We start from the raw sequence: 22,289 nt of genomic DNA, 5'->3' as shown, positions 1-22,289 counted from the left end.
CATTCCCGCCATGGTACCATCCCCCGGTGAACATCACGAAGTACACTATGGAGATGAACCCTAGCCTGTGGCTCGAGGATTACCGACTCGCCTGCTGGGCCGGTGGGGCGGATAGTGACTACTTCATCATCCGCAACCTGCCACTATTCCTGGCCGACTTGGCGTGAACGTGGCTCAAACATCTCCCCTCTGACCGAATCCAGAACTGGTCAGACCTAAAGGAGATATTCGTGGAGAATTTCCAGGGCAGCTACGAACGCCCCAAAAACCCATGGGACTTCAAGAACCGATGGCAGAAGCTGGGAGAGACTCTCCGTGAGTACATTCAACGCTTCTCTAGGGAGTGCAACACGTTGCCCAACGTCGCCGACGCTGACGTTATTGGGGCATTCCTGTCTGGGACCAACTGCGAGTCTCTGGCCCATAATCTGGGATGCAAGAGCCCGCAGACCACTAAGGAACTCCTCGACTTCGCAACCAGCCACGCCTCCGGTGAGGAGGCGATTGGGGCGATCTTTGACCATGCTAACAGCAAGGCGAAGCGCGATGAGAGTGTCGGCGAGGGTGCCTCAAACCGCTTGGGGAAGAAGAAGAACAAGGGGAACAATTGGGGTTCCCTCGTAGCCGCTGCCGACCGTAAGGGAGGTAAGGTGCCCGCGGGGGAAACCCCCGATCATTTTGAGAAGATGCTGGAGAAGCCGTGCTCGAACCACGCCTTCCCCATCAAGCACATGTACAAGGATTGCGCCCTGTTTAAGAACTACCTGTCTGGGGGCTCCAAGAGGAGGGAGCAGAGGGAGAAGCCTGAGCCGGGGGAAGGTGACGCTGAGAAGAAGGACGATGGCTTCACCGATACCGATGACTGCCTCATGATATTTGGCGGGCTGGCCACCTATGAGTCTAGGCGCCACCAGAAGCTCATGTGCTGGAAGGTCTACACGGTCAAGCCGGCTACGCCTGCATTTCTCCGGTGGTCAGAGTCAGCCATCACTTTCAACTGATCCAACCACCCGAGCAGCGTCCCCCAGCCAGGGAGGTGCCCGCTCGTGGTCAATCCGATCGTCGGCACGAAGAGCCTCACCAAGGTACTGACGGATGGGGGAAGTGGCCTCAACATCATGTACGCCGAGACCCTAGATGCCATGGGCATCGACCGGTTGCGCATTCGGCCGTCCGGAGCGCCATTCCACGGCATCGTGCCGGGGAAGCAGGCGATACCGCTTGGGCAGATCAACCTGCTTGAAACATTCGGATTTCCAACCAACTACAGGATGGAGACCCTCACCTTTGAGGTGGTTGGATTTCACGTATCCTAACTCACCATCTTGGGGCGGCCGTGCTACACGAAGTTCATGGCCGTCCCCAACTACACGTACCTTAAGCTCAAGATGCCAGGCCCGCATGGGGTTATCACCGTTGACTCCTCTTTCTAGCATGCCTACCAGTGTGACGTGGAGAGCTGCGAGCTCACCTCAGCGGTTATTGCCTCCGAGGAACTCGTAGTCATCCAGGAGGAAACCGCGGAGGAGGCACCCAATTCCAAGCGGAACATTGGATCCTTTGAGCCCACGGAGGGCGTCAAAGAGATCCTCATCGACCCCAACTACTTGGGGGACAAGAAGGTGCGGATCGGCACAGCATTATCCTCCAAATAGGAAAGCGCGCTCGTCGACTTTCTCCGCGCCAATAGACATCTTTGCGTGGAAGCCCTCGGATATGCCGAGCATACCGAGAGAAGTCACCGAGCATGCCTTGAAGATCAGGCCAGGCTCCAAGCCGGTCAAACAGCATCTACGCCCATTTCGACAAGGAGAAGTGCAGGGCCATTGGCAAGGAGATTGCAAGGCTTTTGGTGACCGGATTCATCAAACAAGTGTATCACCCTGAGTGGTTAGCCAATCCTTTTCTTGTATGAAAGAAGAGTGGGAAATGGAGGATGTGTGTCGACTACACGAGCCTCAACAAAGCGTGCCCAAAGGATCTGTTTCATTTGCCTCGTATAGACCAGGTAGTCGACTCGACCTTAGGGTGCCAAACCCTCTTCTTCCTCAATGCGTACTCCGGGTACCATAAAATCTCGATGAAGGAGTCCGACCAGCTCACGACTTCTTTCATCACCCCTTTTGGATATTACTGCTACATCACCCTGCCGTTCGGTCTGAAGAACACGGGGGCTATGTATGAGCGCCTGCATGCTCAAGTATTTTGGTGACCTCATCGGGCGAACCGTTGAGGCGTATGTAGATGACATCATGGTCAAGTCCAAGCAGGTTGACCAACTGGTGGATGACCTAGAGCAAACCTTCGCTAGCCTCAAGGGGGTTCAGCGGGTCACAGGGTGCCTCGCGGCACTCAGCTGCTTTATCTTGCACCTCGGCGAACGAGGTCTTCCCCTTTATCGGCTTTTGAGGAAGACCGATTGCTTTGCTTGGACCACCGAGGCTTAGGAGGCGCTTGACAAGCTTAAGGCCCTCTTGACAAACGCCTCGATCTTGGTCCCGCCGACCGACAGAGAACCACTCCTACTCTACATTGCAGCGACGATGCAGGTGGTCAGCGCCGCTCTGGTCGTGGAGCGGGAGGAGGGGCATGCCCTCAAGGTGCAACGCCCCGCATACTTCGTAAGCGAAATCTTGGCTGATGCCAGGATTCACTACCCCCAGATCTAGAAGCTCCTGTACATCGTCTAGATTGCCAAAAGGAAGCTGCGCCACTTCTTCGAGTCAAACCCGATGACAGTGGTCACGTCCTTCCCTCTTGGTGAGGTTGTTCGCAACCCAGACACCACCGGGAGGATCGCGAAATGGGCTCTCAAGTTGATGGATCAAGGAATTTCATACGCCCCTCGGACAGCCATCAAGTCCCAAGTGCTTGCCAATTTCATGGCAGAGTGGACCGAGACTCAGATGCCCCCGGCAGCCATCCACGAGGAGTACTGGACGATGTACTTTGTCGGGTCGCTGGTGAAGGAAGGAGCCGGCTTGGGGTTTGTTTTCGTCTGTCCCCTCAGCGTGCGCATGAGGTATGTGGTTCATGTTCATTTTCTTGCTTCAAATAATGTGGCTGAGTATGAAGCACTCATCAATAGCCTACACATCGCCATCGAGCTAGGTCGCATAATGTTGCTGAGTAGGTAGCCTATTATGCTAGGCACCTAATCCCTGATTGCCGTAAACCATTGCGCAGGGAGCTTGGCCGTGTGCATGCGTAGTTGCATAGGCGTACAGAAGAGTTGAGGTTTCATGAAAAGCGTACACTACTTGGGTATTGTAGCAACCGTTGAGAGAAAACTAGATCAGTCGATGCTGCACAAAAAAAGAGAACGCTCGTGGAGCACACTTATAGGGTGTAACCCGACCGCCCGTGTTGCAGGGCGGACCGTGCAGGCAATCGGGAACAGGCATGACATGGACTATGAAGAGAATGAGCGTTACACAAAAGGTATCCGATCCTGTGAAGAACAAGAAGGAAAAGGTATAAGTGACTTAGCTTGATTCGTGGATGATTATCGACAAGCCGCAGTGATCGTCGATGGAGCCGTGATGGTTTGTTGATAAAGCCGACTAGACGGAATCGATTCTGACTAGTTGTTGATGGTGTGAAGTCCACTCCCGACTAGTTTTTTTACCGAAACAAGTAGTCGGAGTTGTTGAAACACGCCCACTCGTGGATGGTTGTAAACGAAACAGCTGCAGTCGTTGATGGAGCCGCGATGATTTATTGATGGAGCAAACTAGTCAGATTTATCCTGACCAGTTCTTGACCATGCAGAGCTAGTTGCCAAGTAGTTTAAGGGTCATCCATGACCAGTTTTTAGTCGAGACGAGTAGTTGAAGTAATCGTTGGTGATGCAGATTTGTTGAAGTAGTTGTAGCCAGTGGCAACATTGCATCTGCGCTGCGGCGCTAGCTGAATTCGAGCCACATCGTCAGGGTCAGCAGCGATGGCACGTCACTGTTGTGGCACAAGCTGAATTCAACCCGATCACGAGTAGGAGCTGGATTGGATCCAGACTCATCCTTATAGTTTCCAATTAGATCGGAAAATCAAATTCCGCCGAGATCTTCAGTGAGGTCATCAATGTCGTGGCAGGATGCTGGAGCAGATGCCATAGGCTCCCTAGTTTTAGTGAGGTGGCTGTTGAAGCCACCACCTCGTTGGCGATGCAGACCCAGGAGCTGAAGGTGAACGTCATGCCCTCATCGAGCACAGCGCTTGTGAAATTGAACGATGCCATCGAGTTCTCCAGTGGATCTTTGATGAACACCCCTACCTGGCGCGCTAGCTGTCGGTGTTTTACCGCCACTCCCACCGAGGGATACCCCCGAGGTGGTGAGTTTGTAGATACGATGTCGTTGAGATCAGGAGCTCGTAGGTGCAAAGAACACAAGGTTTAGACAGGTTCGGGCTGCCAAGAGCATAATAGCCTATATTCTATGTGGTTTGCATTGCCTTAGGTGGTGATCGGGTGATCTCCTACATGAGGCATGAGTTGTCCCTCACGCTCTCCCCTTGAGGAGGCTCCCTATCCGCCCTTATATAGTCTGGGGGATAGGGTTACAAGGAAGTTCTAGTCGGATACGAACCCCAGAGTCCTACCCGAGTACTTTTCGGGTAGTTTTCTACTATATCTGCCTTGTTTTACTACTGTATGAGTAGTTCTACTAGACTACGAGTAGTTATAGCAAGTGTAGGGCGCGGGCCATGTCCCACCTCTTATCCTGTAAGATGTAGCTTGTGCGCAGTCCCGTAGGCCCAGGTCTGACACGGGGCGACTCGCGACTTGTCGTTGATCAAGTCATGAAAGAGTTGAGCTGCCTCAGCCCCAAGATGGCTGCATATTGCCAAGAGGTCTGCCGGCTGGAGGACAAGTTTGACGGTCTTGAACTTAAGCACATCCCAAGACGGCTTAAGAAGCAGCCGACACGTTGGCAAAAATGGCATCGAGCCACCAGCCCGTCCCGTCCGGCATCTTTGCCAGCGATTAGTACAAGCCCTCGATCTGCTACGAGCAGTCGGAGCGGGCCAGGGATGAACCACCTACCTCGGACTCGGGGGCTCATCAACTACCGACCCTTTCCAACATCAAGGTCATGGAGCTCGACGTGGAGCCAGCGATGGGGCCCGACCCTCCGGCCGACTGGAGGGCACCTTCTCTCGATTACCTCCTCCGTGAGGTGCTCTTGACTGACAAGATGGACTCCTGATGGCTCGCACGTGGGGGAGCTCTACAAATGGAGTCACACTAAGATTCTATAGTGTTGTATCCCGATCGAACAAGGGAAACAACTGTTGAAGGATATCCATGGCGGGGTCTGCGGGCACCATGCCGCGCCCAGGATCTTGGTCGAAAACGCGTTCTGACAAGGCTTCTACTGGCTGACCGCGGTGGCGGACACCTACTGGATCGTGCGCACCTGCGAAGGGTGTCAATATTACGCTCGGCAAACCCACCTACCGGCACAAGCACTCAAACGATCCCCATCACGTGGCCATTTGTGGTGTGGGGGCTCGATCTGGTTGGGCCCCTCAAGAGAGCCCCCGAGGGCTACACGCATCTGCTTGTCGCTGTTGACAAGTTCATGAAGTAGATTGAGGCTCGGCCGATTGCAACGATCAGATCCGAGCAGGCCATGGAATTTTTCCTCAACATCATCCACCGCTTTGGAGTCCCGAACTCCATCATCATGGATAACGGTACGCAATTTACAGGGAAGAAATTTCTCAAATTCTCTGATGATTACCACATCCATGTCCACTAGGCTGCCGTGGTGCACCCTCGTACGAATGGGCAGGTCTAACACGTGAATGGCATGATCTTGCAAGGGCTCAAGCCTAGAATCTTCAATCCATCGAAGAAGTTCGCCGGGCGATGGGTTGCCGAGCTCCCTGCAGTTGTTTGGAGCCTGAGGATGACTCCTAGTCGAGCGACCAGCTTCACCCCTTTTTTCATGGTCTACGGTTCCAAGGTGGTCCTCCCGACCGACCTAGACTATGGAGCGCTGAGAGTTAGGGCGAACGGTGAACAAGGGGCCCAAGCATCCCTTGAAGATGCGATGGACCAGCTCGACGAAGCACGCGACCTCGCCCTACTCCGATCAGCCAAGTATCAGCAAGCGCTGCGATGATATCACGGCCACCGAGTCCAGGTTAGGCGTTCAACGTCGGCGACCTAGTGCTACGCCTCATCCAGAGCAATAAGGATCGCCACAAGCTCTCCCCGCCTTGGGAGGGGCCTTTCATCATCGCCGAAGTGCTCCGGCCAGGCACCTACAGGGTGCAGACCGCCGACGGTGAAGTCTTCACCAACACCTGGAACATCGAACAGCTATGTCACTTTTACCCTTAGTCTTTCCAAGCTATGTGTATATTCATGATGGTTAACAAGTTCTAGTGCGAAAACCCTCTTTTCTTCCCGCTCTTTAGTGATGCCCGACCCTAGCCACAGTAGGGGGTCGGGCCTCACTCGGGGGGCTGCTAAGGCCGTACCTACTTAAAACTCTTTGCACCCAACCCTTTCCTACGATTGAGGTGAGATGATAAAAGCTACGAAAGAGCGCGCTCTGAGTAAAGTTGGTCAGACTGCAGGAAACCCACACCCAGCGGCTACGACGCCCTCACTCACCAGCATGATCAGAGTCCTCTCGTTCGCATCCTTTCCATCATCTCAATTCTAGGAGCGGTCGGGCATCCTTAACCTCCCTCGCCAAAGGCCTTCCCGGCTGAAATCAAAATAAAAGTTTGCTTATACACACATCTTTGGGCGCCGAGGCCCAGTTCATCATCTAAGCTCGCCTAACTACTCCTTGGAAACGACCTCCTCCTCCATACTTGCAGCCAAGACCTGCGCAAGGGGGGCCACCTCTTCCCCAATCTGGTCCAGCTCGACATCATCATTGCCAGGCGCGAAGCCTTGGCTCATTGCATGGAGATTGATGTTCTCGTAATGAGAGCGCGCGATCACAAACGACTGCTGCACATCGAGGTGCAGCGCCCGCCTTGTCATTCCGCGCGCCCGGTCCGTGATGTCGATGACTTGGGTCACGATCGAGCTTGTCCCCTCCTCTTAATTCATCCCAAGGTCATCCAAAACCATCCCAACGGCAAGTCGTAGGGTGTCATGGTCGTTGGACTCCTTGAGGAGGGTATTTTTCGCCTCGGTGAGCTCCCTCTCCATGCGCCGGCGTGCCACCATTTCCTACCCAAGCTTCTCATTGAGGGCAATCTAGACACACATCAACGACATCAAAGAGCCTACCGGAAAACTCAGAAAGGATGACAAAAGCAAGCGAAATCTTACCATTCACCTGTTCGTGAAGCTTGCACTCCTCGGTATTTAGGCGGTCGATCTCCGCTCATCTAGAAGCAACCTCCGTGGTGAGGTTAGTCGCCATCGCCTCGGCTTGGAGCTTTAGGTCCGCCTCGATGGTGAGCTCTTGCTGGAGGGAAGCCACCAGCTGCTGACACCTGCAATGGAGGAGGATCAAACACGCCTCGCCTAGAAAATCCAACAAACTGAAGGGAGGAGGAGAAACATCTTACTCGCAAGACTCCCCTGGGCGGATCGTGCCTGCTCCTCCCTCTCCTCGAACAGACGCACATCAGCGACACACTCTTGGACGTTTGCTTCGAGTTCACCGTGGAGTCCCTCCATGGTACGAAGCAATTGGTCCAACTCCTCTTGTAGCCGCTCGAATGCCATAGCGTCCGTGATCGCCTTGGCTCGAGTATCAACCACCTCCTGGCGGGTGGTGATGAGCTATTCGGTCAGCTCTTCGCGCTGTTGTGCCTCTTCGGCATGACAGTCCCGGCCATGATTCATGAGGTACTATGAAAAGGGAACAAGTCAGGAATGCCCGAGAAGGAGGCGAGGATCAGGGATGCCGATACGTCATACTTGACACGCCGGGGCGGTGACATCCCGCAGAGCAGCGAATAGGGCATCGGAGATGTTCCTCCACTCCGTATCCTCCATCTTGTTGCCAAAGGTGAGGATTGCTGTGCTGGGATCTTGCGAGTCCGCTTCATGGCGGGCGCCTCCCCCCGCAGGCAGATTGTTACCCGCCTGAACTAAGGATGGTGAAGACCTCCCGCCGCGGTCAGCGTCAGCCGCTCCCACCAATGCCAAGGTGGTGGGCACCTCCTGGGGCACCATCCGCGCTGTGGTAGCCGCGGCCGCCTCGTCGTTGGTAGCTAAGGCCTCCCCCTGGACGATCGCCACGGCCTCGTGTGGTGGTGTCTCCTCCCGTGCCGGCTCTTTGTCCAGGGTCACCGTGTTCGGTGTCAATAGCGGCTCATCCCATGCCATTTCCTCGCTCATCTGCCCCGCCGCGGACACGTCAGCCTGCTGGGGCAGCAGCGCTGTTTGCGCCTCAATCTCTAGGAGCGAATCGGGCATGCCTTTTTCCTATCCCTCCTCGATGAGCATCGCTGTTGCCACATCTCCTCCGCAGGTGCATCTTCCTACGCTGGATCCATGACCGCTGTCCGCGACACTAGCCCCATCTGCGCCGTGACCACCTCGGTGCCCCCCACACTCTCCCTCGGCGTGATGTCAGCCGCCCCCCAGGCGCCCGCCGGAGTGCAGGGACCTTCTGCGGCACCACCGCCAAGGGACCTGCTCGGCCTCCAACGCTACAACAAAGGCCCGAGGACAATTGGCGTGCAATTAGCAGAGAATCGCCCAGCATGAAAAGACAAAGTGATCCTCAACTCACCGAGACACCACCATGCGAGGGCGCTTTGGGTTGGCGCCCCACGACCCCGGCTCCGCCTCTTCGGCACGTTGCCGTTTGGGAACCCCCACCTGCACAGGAGCTCCCAACGGGGTGTCGCGATTCACATCCATTGCCTCCATGCGCGCATCCTCCCCCTGCTTTGCTGGGGTGGGTGTAAGGCCGGGGGGAACTTGCGGTGACGCTGACGGTTGCGAGGATGACCCCTCGTCATCGCGTGCTAGCTCGTCCTAGGGGATGTCATCCTCTTCCTCCTCATCGACATCTTCATCGTTGTTGTCATCATCCTCTTCTGCTTCCTCATCCGATCCCTGCCGGTGCTTCGTGCGCTGCAGCTTTGCATGCTCCCGCGCTTCCTTCTTTGCCTTCTCCACTTCTTTCTTCTTCTTGTGCACCTCATCGACAACACAGTTCGCCGCTTGCACGACCTTGTCCTCTGGCAATGACGCGCAAGAGTCATAGAAGGGGCTGAACTATCCCTACAAATGCCAACCCATGAAGCAGAAAGTATGATCCAGAAAGTAGCGAGACATGGAAAGGAGATTGGAAAGTACCCACTAGATCGATGAAGCCGGTGTCAGGCTGCATCGTCAGATGCCCCTCGACCAGGAAGACTGCATTGAGCTCATCCAACGCCTCCCGGATGTGCTGCTTGATCTCCGAATCATGGAGCAAGCCCTGAGCAAGCGCTATGCCCTCAAGCCACATGCTCAGCGCCATCCTGTACAGCGGAAGCGCGCACGCCATCAGCGGCGCCACCCTCCTCAAGTGGTAAGCTCCGATGATGTTGGTGCCGCAGAGGCCGTGGCCATTTAGGTACGCTATGGCACCTAGGAGCAGGGTGAGCCTCTTCTTCTCCTTGTTCACGGCCCCCCATGCCCACACCAGCGGAGTCGCCACGATCGTGTGGCTGGTGAAGAGCGGAAGGGGGGTGGCGTCGTGATTCTTGAGGTAGAACCACCGCGAACGCCACCCTTTGTTGGATTTCATGGTGGTGATGGCCATGTACTCATGGGCTTAGGGTCCCGCAAAGGTGGATTCCGGTGTAGCCTATCGGGGCCGTCGACCCGTCTTTCTTTTTGACCAAGGAGATGACAAAGAAATACCTCCAGAGCTCGAAGTGGCGTTCGATCCCCAAGTATCCCTCGCATAGCGTGATGAAAGCCGCGATGTGTTGGATCCCATTTGGGTTGAGGTGTTGCAGCTCCATCTGGTAGTGGTGAAGGAGGCCCCAGGAGAGGGGATGAGGGGCGTCACAAGCCCGTGCTCGTGGAAGTGCACAAAGGAGACAGCGTAACCATCGCGCGGCGCCGGCACTTCCTCACGGCTAGGTAAGAGCTACTCCCCTACAGCAAACCACAAGCAGAGAAGCCCGCGCTTGACAAGACCCACAGATGCGCCTGACCCACGTCCGAGCGGTACCACGACACCATTGCTGGGCGGCAGTAAGGGCTCAAGAGCTCTCATAGGGGCAAGGGCGTAGATGGGGAACGGCTCGGGCTCTGGCGGTGGGGAGGTGGAGAAGGCAAAAAGACAGGATTGGCACGACGATGGTTGAGGGGCCGAGAGCCCCGGTTATAGGCAGGGGGATGGAAGGCGAACCGCCGCCTCGACTCCCACAACCGCCATAATGCATGCGTTCGCCATGTTGCTTTGCCCCATCCCATCGAGAGGTGTGCGTAAGCCACGCCCGGGCCCGTCCCCTCGAGGGACGTGCCCGGCGGAAAAGGGGTCCAGAAGCCCCCGCAGGTAAGAAGGGATACAGGTTGAAAATGCCCTGACGACCCATTAAGTTCTAAGGGTTCAAATGTTGGCCCACCGATAGGTTCACAACCGCCCCGGACACCACCAGAGTGAGGGGCGGAGACGGATGGGCACACTAGCAGCTAGGACTCAGGCGCACGAGCGCCATGGGCATCCTATCCTGCATCCGAGTCTTGACTAGAGCATGATCCGTGGTTTTTCTTCGAAGAAAGGCAACGAGCCGTCGGGACCAGTCAAACAAGCCTGATCGTCGAGAATCTAGAGTCGGTCACCAGCTGATCCATGCCGGATCCCCGCGAACGGGAACTAGGGCCCCACTCGGATCAACTTGTTATCAGCTCACTGAGCGCCACGTTTTGACCAATGAGGAAAAACGTGGCACGGCTCAGCCCTTCCGCCTCATTGAAAGAGACGCTTGAAGGCAAGTGGCTGCAAGATGAGACGGCCTCCCAAATGAACTCCCGCTAATGCGCGGGAGCTCGAGGGTCAGACTCCCAAGGAGACCAAATACGTGGTCGCATATGAAGTGGAGGTGAGAGCTGAAAGAGAGAGTCCTCTCCGCCTTTCGGGTCCCTCTAGTACATAGGGACCCGTAGGACAGCGCCCGACCCTTCTACGGGCTCGGGGGCTGCTGTGGGGCGTCAGAATCAAGCGCAGAAAAACCCTCCTTTTATTCCAAAGTTACCAAGGGATACGATTACATAGTGCACTCTAGGTGCATAACAAAAGACATAACCTAGATTTGTCAAAATGACCTACATTTTGGACAAAAGGAGTGGCTGGCCATAGGCCATGTACAAGTACAAACAACTTAAGCGCTACCACGTAGGGTAGCACTGAGAGTTGCCTGAGGTCTGCTTCAGCAGGGGCTGGGGATAAAACAGACGACTGCGCCATCCATCCCCTAACAATGAGGTTGTCCCGAAAGCAGGAGCGATACGCGGCCGTCGATGCGTACGTTGTTGCTGTCGTTGGATATTTGCCCGATTCATCAAAAGATTTGACGGGGGTGAACATCATGGATCCCCTAAAGCATAGTCTTTAGGGAGCTAATCACATATTAGCCCTTCCAAACTGTGCAGCTCGGCCCAACCGGGCACCCACGCGGCCACGAACAGCCCACCGGCTGAAGCAACATCGATGGCCTAGACTCAGGCCCAGATGCAGGGCGTGAGCTGCCTCACCCGACCACGAGGGCGTGGGCTCCACCTCCCTCAACTCCAGGGGCACGGGCTCCACCTCATCTGACCCCTAAGGGAAGGGTTCCGCCTCGCCCGACCCTGAGGGCACGAGCTCGGCCTCGCTCGACCCTAAGTGTACAGACGCGGCCGTGCCCATCGCAGGGACGTGGAACCCTCAGGGTCCCACGGGAGTGAAGGCTCACGATAGAGACCATGCCTCTGACACGAGAACAGGCGAGGGCACGCGTCGACATGACCCCCGGAGGTGACAGACCATCATGGCGAGCCCCTGTCGACCGGCACGCCGGTGGTTAAGCCGCAAAACGCGTCGGGGCCTCATGCTGCCCGTCCTGTCGGAGCACACGTCGCCTGCCAGACACGCCGGGGGCCCACGCCACCCGTTCTGTTGAGGCGCATGTCGCATGTCGTGCCAGGAAGCGGCGCAGGAACACCCCAGTCATCATCTATAGGGTCAATGGGGCCCACGTAAAGGGAAGGCGAGCAGCAGGATCTCGGTGACCCTCCTCTTTCTATTTCTTGTCTCTCTCTCTTTCTCTCTCTCTCATGTATCCGACCCCTGCCCCTTGGCTTATAAAAGGGAAGGGGAGGACCCCGTAGGGGGACTGAACTTGGATACATGGAAGTACCCGTGTAGCACTTTGCCACCAGAGACTTAGAGCCCATTCCCTCTCTCGACCATTTGTAACTACTACTGCAAACCAGTGCAAGAATATGAGCAGCTCAAACTGAACTTAGGGATGTTCTACCCAAACCAGTATAAACCCTTGTGTCTTCCTTGCACACCATCTGAGCTAGACACGCAAGCACAAATTTACTAGTCAGTGGTCCGAAACACTGACAAGATTCTTCTTCTCAGCTAAATCTGCACTATTGTCTCTCTCAATGATGCCCTTGTCTTTGCCGACCAATACTCGTTGTGGCTCTACATGGAAGGTAACCATGGTCTTTGAGCCAGTAAAAATGTCATGCTATCACTATCATGCTTACATCCTCTTCATCTGTCTTGAAGCCGTTCACATCATCATTGCCTTACAATTGAGTCATTGTGATGACCTCAATCTATGACATGTAATTGGCGTGTTCGTTACGTGATCATTTTGTATTGATCCGATAGGAAAATGACAATGTGTCCTTTTTTATTGTGTTGTCTTTGGATTGTTTCCTCTTGTGCACGCAGGCACTATTATGTCCCACCTCACTTTCATCGTTGCCTTACAGTTGAGTCATTGTTTGCCTCCAAACCATACAAATCATTATCCATGTCTGCTTGCTCTTGTTATCGCTAATATAGTGGTTGCTACTGCCCAGTCCGTGCGACGCCATCGTCTCATGGCAATTGCTGGCTGGTTGTCCTATGGCCGTGCGACGCTGATGAATTGGTGTGAAATGATGGTGGAGACGTGTGCTAACTTTGAGCGGACCGTCTGCTCCCATAGGCTTGACTGTCCACCATTCAAGCACCTGGGCACACCGGAGCCAAACCGTCCCTATCTAATCTTTATTTTAACCAGCGGATCGTCCGCCCACAAGGGCCAGCCTATCTGTCGTTCACTCGTCGGCACAACATAGAAACTTAAATGTTCTATCTAACTCCATATGTCAGCAGGCGAACTGTTCGCCCACAGAAATCGGACCATCCTCCTAGGCCTAGGTGTTCGGTCAGACTGAACCAAACCGATCGGTTCTTGAGCTTCCTCCAAATTTTGGTTAGCAGGAAATAGGAACCAATCAATTCCCAAAAATTTTCTAGAGCGAGTCATTCAGTTTTAGGTATTTCGGTTTGGTCTTCGGTTTTTAACTGAACTGACTGAACAATTTACAAATCCAACCCCAAAATAAAAAAATCGATGAACTATTGAACAAAATCACACAAAAATCATAAACTCTAAACTGCGCCTGCTTGGCACCACCGCTGTTGATCCTGATCGCTGCTGCAGGAGGGCAGAGTCGATGCGCGGCATGTGAGGGAAAGAAGAGGTGTGAGCGGGTGCCAGCCAGAAGCGAGGAGGCTGAGAGTGAGAGGGATGGAGGAGGTGTCATGCAGCGCATTGTGAGGAGGGGCCAAATGGAGGAGGAGGCGTGTGGTTGATGGGGAATGAACCTAGGGTTAGATTGGAGCCGACTTATATATATATGTATGTAGATTCTTTAGGGTGTGTTTGGTTCAGCTGTGGATTGCTGAAAATCTGATTTCTGGAATCAGCTGTGGGAAAGCTGCTGTGAGCTGACAGCTGTGGGAAATCTGAAAGCTGTTTGGCTGAAACAGCTGTCAACTGTGGGATTCTGTGAGAAATGTCAGTTTTGCCCCTGAGACTGTATACGACTGTTTATATGCTGATTCATTGTAAGGATACGTAGATGACCGTTTTGAAAAGGAAATTATTATAAAATATTTCAAAATGTAAATATACGGTTAGAGCTAATGTTTGAAAGCCCCAAAATTTAGGAGTTATTACCCAAAAGAAAAAAAATCAAGAGCTCTCCCGGAGGCAACCCTATAACATAACTTTGTTTGTATGATACAAATAAGATATAGCAATCCTGTAATCTGCAATAATACTTTTCACGATAAACTACTCTGTAGTTTTCACATGCAAACTCTCAATATGAGAAAATATAAAAATATTCGAAATTAGACAGGTGAGCTGATGAATGGAAATACATTCACTAATGAATAACAAAACGACAAATTCCTACATTGCAATTGGCATATAATAGTTATCGGTCACTCCAGCAGAGGAGCATGACGACGCATCCAGCAGAGGAGCAAAGGTTGGGGGTGGGGGCGGCGGGGCCGGCGGGGGGCGTTGGGTGGCGCGGCGGGGGCGGCGGGCGGCGCGTGGGGGGCCGCGGCGGGGCCGGCGGGGGGGGGGGGGGCGCGGCGGGAGGCCGGAGTAGGCGCCACCGCCCGTGCTCGCCCACGCGCTCGCCCGCGTCGGTGGGGAAGAAAGGGAGCGGAGAAAATAGAAAAGCGAACCGGTACGCTCGTTAACGAGTGGCAGGCGGGTAAATAGCAGCCGGAATCGGCTGAAATCTGGGGGTCGGGCCGATTTTTCCTTGCACTACGCGAATCGGCTGATTCCTGTGAATCGCTTTGTCCGTTTCCGCCCTTTGGTTGCGATCACCGATTCCTCAACTCGAATCTGGACGACGAAGCCAAACCAAACGGACCCTTAGTATTGGGCTGGGTTTGAATTCTTTAGTGTGCCACTTTCATAAATCTCAGTCTGTTCGGTTTATTCGGTTAACCGAGGTCTAAAACTGAATTAACCAACTAAATTTCGGTTACCTTAAAACCTGAAACCGAATTAAGAACCGAAATTTTTGATTTTTGTCTCGGGTATTTCGGTCCTCGGTTAATTATGCCCAGGCCTAGGTAGTCGAGTCTCCATCTAACTTCTTAGATATTGAGGCTGGGACGTCAGCCTCTAACAATCAGCCCTTCTCAGAATGTTCAAAGAAATTTGGCTAAGTCAAAAAAAATGATTTGTCCTAAACAAGGGGACCTTTCTCTCATAACTCTCATGCATGCAATGCAATTATTTGAGTAAACTAGCGCTATAGAATCAAGCAAATGGACATTAACCACGCACTCTTGATAATTCTAATTCCCTAATCACCTTTTGTCTAGCAAAAATAGAAAAACACTATCATATACCTTTGCCTTGAGTTTTCCCTTTGCATTTACTCTAAGCTATCACCATGGCATCACTTCAAGGTTACTTATCTCCATGACTAACCTATATTCATTTCTCAAATGAATTTGTTAGTCCGGAAATGTTGTAATTAATTACCAAAACTCGACTTAGGGGTCGAGTGTTAGGATTGATCTCGTCCGACTCGGTCCAACGATCGAGTCAGAGTTCTTGATCGCACCCTAATCGGGGGCGCCCAACTGAGATGTGATTGGTGGGCCCTCATCACGCAGCGTTATATAGAGGAGATGGGGGCCGTGGGGGCATGCACGCCAAGGTTCGCCGTGCCCTAAAACCCCACCGACAAAAACCCTAACCGATCTGCTGGGGAGCGCTGAAGTGGCGGGAAGCTCACCATCCTCTGCACCGCGTCGCCACCTCTTCTCCCTCGACGCCGGCATCCTCGACATCCGCCACCATCCCTGCATCCACTACACCTCGTCAGCGCCGCCTCCCCGACATCGACATCATCGCCATGGACTCCAACAACCTCGAAGCCCGACGGTCTATACCTCGCTCCCCCCTTCTCTCTCTCTGTTAATCTCATCTAGATGTAAACCATGTTATTTATCCCAAGGTTAATGGAAAATACCGTATGATCTAACACCCAGTGACCCTAATAGTTTAACATCTAGATCTCTTCATAGACTCTAGTTGGAATGTATTCTGTTGTAATCTAGTCGGACTATGTATTTTATAACCGATTAGGGGATAGCCATAGTTGAATTGTAACCCTGCCCACTGGGTTATACAAGGCTGGTAGGGAGCTGCACAAAAAATCATCCTTTGCTACTGAGCTCCCTTCTACCGACTCTATGTCTTGAGTCACTAGCAAGTGGGCTGGAGTCAATTCTGCATTGTCTGTGGTTTAAACCGTAAGTTTTTGACCTTTGACCAGCGGTCACTCACCAGCGGCAATCTGACAGGTGGCGAGGCCTAATCCTACCCAACCAACACAAGCTCGCGCATGCATTTTAGGGGTTGTTGTCGCGGAAAATTTGGGATCAGACATTTCATTTGAGGCTAAAAACAATTTGGCCAGATTTTGCTAAGGCAACAAACACCTCTGGATTAAAGTATATACTAAATTGTACTACAATTTAGTGTTGACCAAAAGGGAAGTATTTAGTAAAAATTAATTTTAATAACTAGTCAAACATGGCTAAGTTGACGGCACACTTAAGCTATTTGACAGTTTTTGCGATTTAGACATGGAATTTGGACTTATTGCTTTATATTGGAGTGTTAGACATCAAAAACAGAATTAGTTGACATTGATTGCCTATTTTGATGGTCATAATTTTTACTTAACAACCATCAATAGTGGAATCCTTGCATTGTCCAAATTAAGCTTGTACAAATGTTGCATATTTATGTTGTATTTTCCGTTATTTTACAACATCGTTCAAAATACAATACATACACATATGAATATGGGGTTATTTCAGATGCCAAATGGCAGGTTGGTATAATAATGAGTTCAATAATGCCACTTAAACAGTATTGAAAAGATGTCATTAATGAGTGCCAATATCGTTCTATGTAGAAGGCAATGATATAGGTGATATGAAATCGTTCTTTGTAATGCAGTTCATGAGTTCCGAATCATTAGTGACCCGTGTGCCTTCTTCTATTAGTTTATGATATATACTATTCTAATATTCTTATTTCAATCTATGAATGTTATAGATTGATTAGAATTTCTGTAGTCATGGTGTCGGATTTGTACTCCTGCAAGTCAATCCGAGATATCCTCAAGTTGTAGTTTGAGGTGAGGGAGATCGTAAGGACAAGAACTTGATGGTAACACACAGGGCCGTCCCGCTGAGGCCTACTATATTACTTCCTTAATCCCAAATTATTAGTTATTTTGGATTTTTTAGATATGTAGTTTTTCTATGTATCTACATATATATTTATATCTAGATGCATAGGAAAGTCTATGAATCTAGAAAACTCAAAATGACTGGTAATTTAGGATGGAGGGAGTAGTAAAATAGAACAAGAAAATAACAAATATAATATAGTATATTACATAGCAATGACAATCATCAAGAGTCATACCTATTTAATCTTGGTTGCATAATCTTTACTTGACCAGCATTATTCTTTTCATGTTTCTTGAAATGAATTTTTCAATGATAGACTCATAATCAATTTTTGACAACATGTCACTCTCAAGTGCTATCATAGCCAAGTCATTAAGCCTTTCTTGTGTCATTGTGGAACACAATTGAATAAAATGAACAAATATCAATTGATCAATTCATCATCCATCAAATGAATAAAAAGAAATACCTCGACTTGTAGTATGTACGGCTTGAAGATTAGCTTGAGCACGTGCACGTCCAGCCAATAGGAAAGGGTCACGATTGCTTGATTAGCAAGCCGCAGGCATCATTGCACTTGGAGCAGCGGACAGAGCTGTGGAGGGGGCCTCGCCCATGCAGCCATGGCAGTCAATCGGCTACTCCCGGATGGCGTGCCGCTGCCCTAGTCGCGCGATCGTGCGAGGAGAAGACGACGTGTTGTTGTGGCTGTGGAAAAAGAACGACGGACCCAGCTCGCGTAATGCAACAGGCAACCAGGAGGAAATAACATGGACCAAATATTGATAGAAGCTGCTAATCTTGAATTTGGGGGCCCTGTTCAGCCGAACCGGCTGCACATCTGGTTCGGCTGTACGCCCATACGACGGGCCTGGTAACACAAGACGCAAGGTTTTAGCCAGGTTCGGACGGCTGTACCCTATGTCATGTGTTCTTAATTATATTGAATGGCTAGGGTTTTTGGATGAGGTGGTTCGTCTTCTATGGGTACCCCCACGACTCCCTTATACATCCTGATTGTCGTGGGTTATAAATTAGGTCAAGATCTGTTGGTTCCGAAAATAGCGGCAGCAAAACCTACTCGAAATGTGTATCGCGCGTCATAATCGGATATGGCCTAGCAAACAATGACTTAAGATCTATACTGGTCCAGGCAATCATACCCTACGTCTAGTCAGGGTTTAGTCGGATGTATTACTTGAGCCTAGGAGCTCGTGAGAGTTGGGAAGTTACAAGCTTTTTAGCGAATGCTATGGTTTAGATCTATCAAGAGATCAAATTTGTTGATTTGTCTGCCTTATTTCCTAGGTGGAAGACCCTCCCTTTTATAGTCCAAGGGAGGCTCTATTATAGGGGAGCTAAGGGTGTGAGGATAGAAAGAAAGGATTCCAGACCCCATCGGTCGGGGTCGTCAGCTTCGTCAGTCGGGCCTTCACATCCCGTCAGTCGAAGTCTTCCGGTGACCACCGTCCAAGTCCTGCATCGTGGGGCAAGCGTCTTGTCTTGTCCCTGCGCGTTATGCTCCGTCGTTCAGCGGTCGTGGGGGTTTCAATAGGTACGGTAGGGCTATCACGCCCTATTCCTAGCACCTTATCCGGCCACTCTGTCATGACGGGGGGCGTTCCGGCCATATCATGATGACATTTCGCCCTGTCTTTTCACGAGGAAGGGCAGGTAGAATAGTGGCACCCTGCTGCCATAGCAAAGGGGACTGTAACCCCGCGGAGGGAGGACAGGTTGACCTTGAAAGTGCATTTAGCCTCCTAAGTGGGTTTTGGTGTTGATGACATACAAAATTAAGGAGCTAATGAGTTTATCGAGTTATGGACAGGTTAAAATTCAATGAAATAAAAAAGAGCAAGAAAACACGCCAAATTTGCTTAAAGGATGGTGTTGGAATTAAAAGAAGATCTTATTTTATATTTTGAATTTGAGTTAGGAAACGTCGTACTATTAAGAGGGATGCGAATGGATAGCATGAAGCTGTCAAAGTGCTTATTTAAAATGCTAACCATTAAGGAGAGACACAAAATCACACACTTGTGCACCTAGTTTTCTGATTGTTTTAGTGTGTGTTGGAAGTTCCGACCCTATGTTAGAAGTTCTAACACTTGTCGGAAGAAGCTGAATTATTCCGACAAGGGGTCCTCAGCTGTTTTTAAATGGTCGGAAGTTCCGACACTATGTCAGAAGTTCTGACAATCACTTAACCAGTGCACTAACGGCTAGTTTTTAGGGCTTGGGTATTTATACCCCTCAACCCCTCCTTCATTTGCTGCTGACCTAACCCGAGACAAACACCTCCAAGAGCATTTGCTACTCCTTCCCAATCCTTCCTTGAGCTAATATTTTAGTTGATTTGAGCTAGGAATTGGGTGAGAGCAAGATTGAGGTGTGAAACTCAACCTTTTAAGTGAAAGGGCAGCCAAGTTCATCTCAAGAGCACTTTAAGCATCTTCATCCTTTTATTCGCGTTTATTACTCTTGAAGCTTGCTTCTAGACGGTTTGGTGTCGCCCATGGAGCGTCCTCTCGTGTGTATACGCCCTGAGAAGTTTGTATTACCCTATCCTTTGTGGATTTCATAGTAAGTGATTCAATCCTCTTTTGTGGTTGATTGAGTGAGGTAAAGGGTTAGTGGAAGACCCGGCTCTTTGTGAGCTCCTCACCGGAGATGTAGCTTCCTTAGTAGAAGTGTAATTCGGGAATAAATCTCTTGTGTCTTGTACTTATTGTATTTATTTAGTTCTTATTGAATTAGAGTTTGTTTTGTGCCGATCTAATTACTTGAGTTGTTGTGCTTACGAAGATCATCTGCAGAAGTCTCCTAGTATCATTGTGCAACTTTTGATTCAGCTAGGTTCTGCAGATTCAAGTTTAATTTTGAATTTCCTATAAGAACTTTGGTTTTATCGGAAGTTCCGACACATTTAATTGGTGCGAAGAATTTTTTAGGTTTTTTAGGTACGCCTATCACCCCCCTCCCTCTAGGCATCACCAAGATCCTTTCAATTGGTATGAGAGCTTAATCTCTTGATTTAGTCTTAACCGTATCTTTGATTTAGTCTTAACCGCTAAGGGATACGAAGATGTCTATAGTTGGGGATGGTGCCTACGCAGCCGCAACCGTCGCTGCTCAAGTCGATGCTGGTACCGGATTAGATTGTGCCGGAAATCCTTTCAGGCAAGCTAGCCATCCACCCTCCATTTATCATGCTAACTCAAGTTCAAGTGATGAAAGCGAGGGTGAGACAACGGAAGCAAGAAGAAGGAGAAAAGAGAAGATGAAGGCCAAAATTGAGAAGAAGACCGAGAAGTTGATGATGAAGCGAATCAAGGAAGAAAGCGAGAAGCACCCTTTCTTCGGGTTAAATCAAATTCCTCATAACTATACTTTATCTCAATATCCTACTTCTCAATTTCAATCAGTTCACTTGGTAAAATCTCCTTTCTTTTATGGGATGGATTATCCCAAGTGGTCTTATGATATGAAAATGCATCTCTACGGGCTTCATCCCTCTATTTGGGAAGTTGTGGTTGTAGGTATGACTCCTCCTACAAACGGTGTACCCACGGCCGAACAAGCTCAAGACTATTTTCACAATGCGCAAGCCGTGAGGGTCATCACAAGTTCCCTTTGTGCCCAAGAATTCAACAAAGTCCGCAATGTTGAAATAGGCAAGAAAATTTAGGACACAATAAGAGAAGCTCATGAGGGTACCGATAAAGTTAGAGAAGGCAAGATGAATTTGTTGCAAGGAGAGCTAGAGAACTTTGTCATGCATGATGAAGAAACCGTGAGGCAAATGTATGATAGACTAATGGTCCTTGTATCGGACATTAGATCTCTTGGAAGCACAAAATGGGAAGTTCACAAGGTGGTAAAGAAGTTGCTTAGGGCCTTCGCGCTAAGGAACCCTACTCTTGCAACAATGATTAGAAGAGTTCCCAAAATTCAAGTTTAAGACACCTAATCAACTTCTTGGTGAAATCCTTCATCAAGAGTTGGTTGAGAGGGATGTGGCCAAGTCACTTAGTCACAAAGTGAACAAGAATGTAGCACTCAATGCTAGCTCAAGTGACAAGGTTGAATCAAGTCCTAAGGCTCTAAAATCAAGAAAGAAAGATTCAAGTGATGAAGGATCCGCCGATGAAGAGATGGCCTTGGTATTGAGAAACTTCAAGAAGTTCATGAAGAAGAAGTACTACAAGAAAGGTGGTGATGACAAGAAGAAGCCATCACAAAGAAAATATTATAAGTGCAAAGAAGTGGGTCACTACATTGCCGATTGCCCACAATTGAAGAACAAAGAAAAGGACAAGAAGAGATACAAGGAGAAGAGCAAGAACTACAAGAAGAAATATCAAGGTCATGCTCTTGTTGGTCAAGAGTGGGAGTCTAGTTATGAAGACTTTGATCATGGGGGTATGGCAACTCTAGCCATACCAAAGTCTTCAAGGAAACTCTTCAACAACATCTCCGATGATGAAGATGATGCACCTTTTTGTCTCATGGCAAGAGGGACTAAGGTACAAGAATCATCCACCTCCTCCTCTCATCCTTCCACCATATCTAGTAGTATACAAAATGATTTTGATGATGAAGAAGAGCAACATAAAGCATTCATGATAAAAGAATTTGGAAAGAAAGGTTTTAAAGAAATTAAAAAACTTATGGAGAAATTGGAGAAATAGAAGGAGTGTTGTCAGACCCGGGGCCACGGGACTGTGCACATAACGTAGTTTAAACAGGGTTAAGAGATAAAGCCTATCTTATCTCTTATTTAAGTTGTTTTCTACTCATTTGAGTAGGAGATAAAGCTAGTCGATACAGAAGGAATCTACTCGAGATATATTCTGGTACGATTCCTTGGCTAGTGTCGGTTAGGATCATGTAACCCTGACCTCCCGGATATATAAGGGGGGGCAGGGACCCCCTCAAAACAGATGATTCTACACCCAACGGAATACAAACCACCATACAGGACGTAGATTATTACGCACCTCACGGCCCGAACCTGTCTAAATCTTGTGTTCCTTGCACCTTCAAGTTCCTGATCTCGCC

General features: G+C 50.4%; 1 protein-coding gene across 1 annotated transcript; it reads left to right on the top strand.

Annotated features, from left to right (window-relative positions):
* The first annotated feature begins 21,382 nt into the window (after positions 1 to 21,382).
* On the top strand, positions 21,383 to 21,919 carry LOC112890482. Its single transcript, XM_025957366.1, has one exon. It carries the CDS (start codon positions 21,383 to 21,385, stop codon positions 21,917 to 21,919), a length of 537 nt encoding a protein of 178 aa, XP_025813151.1.
* Positions 21,920 to 22,289: the final 370 nt, after the last annotated feature.

Source organism: Panicum hallii, chromosome 4, assembly GCF_002211085.1.
Source record: "Panicum hallii strain FIL2 chromosome 4, PHallii_v3.1, whole genome shotgun sequence".
In the NCBI taxonomy this organism is placed as follows: domain Eukaryota; kingdom Viridiplantae; phylum Streptophyta; class Magnoliopsida; order Poales; family Poaceae; genus Panicum; species Panicum hallii.
This window is presented reverse-complemented; position numbering and strand designations above follow the sequence as displayed.

Coding starts and splice junctions, on each gene's coding strand:
- LOC112890482 (XM_025957366.1), top strand. CDS start 21,383: ATGGCCTTGGTATTGAGAAACTTCAAGAAGTTCATGAAGAAGAAGTAC.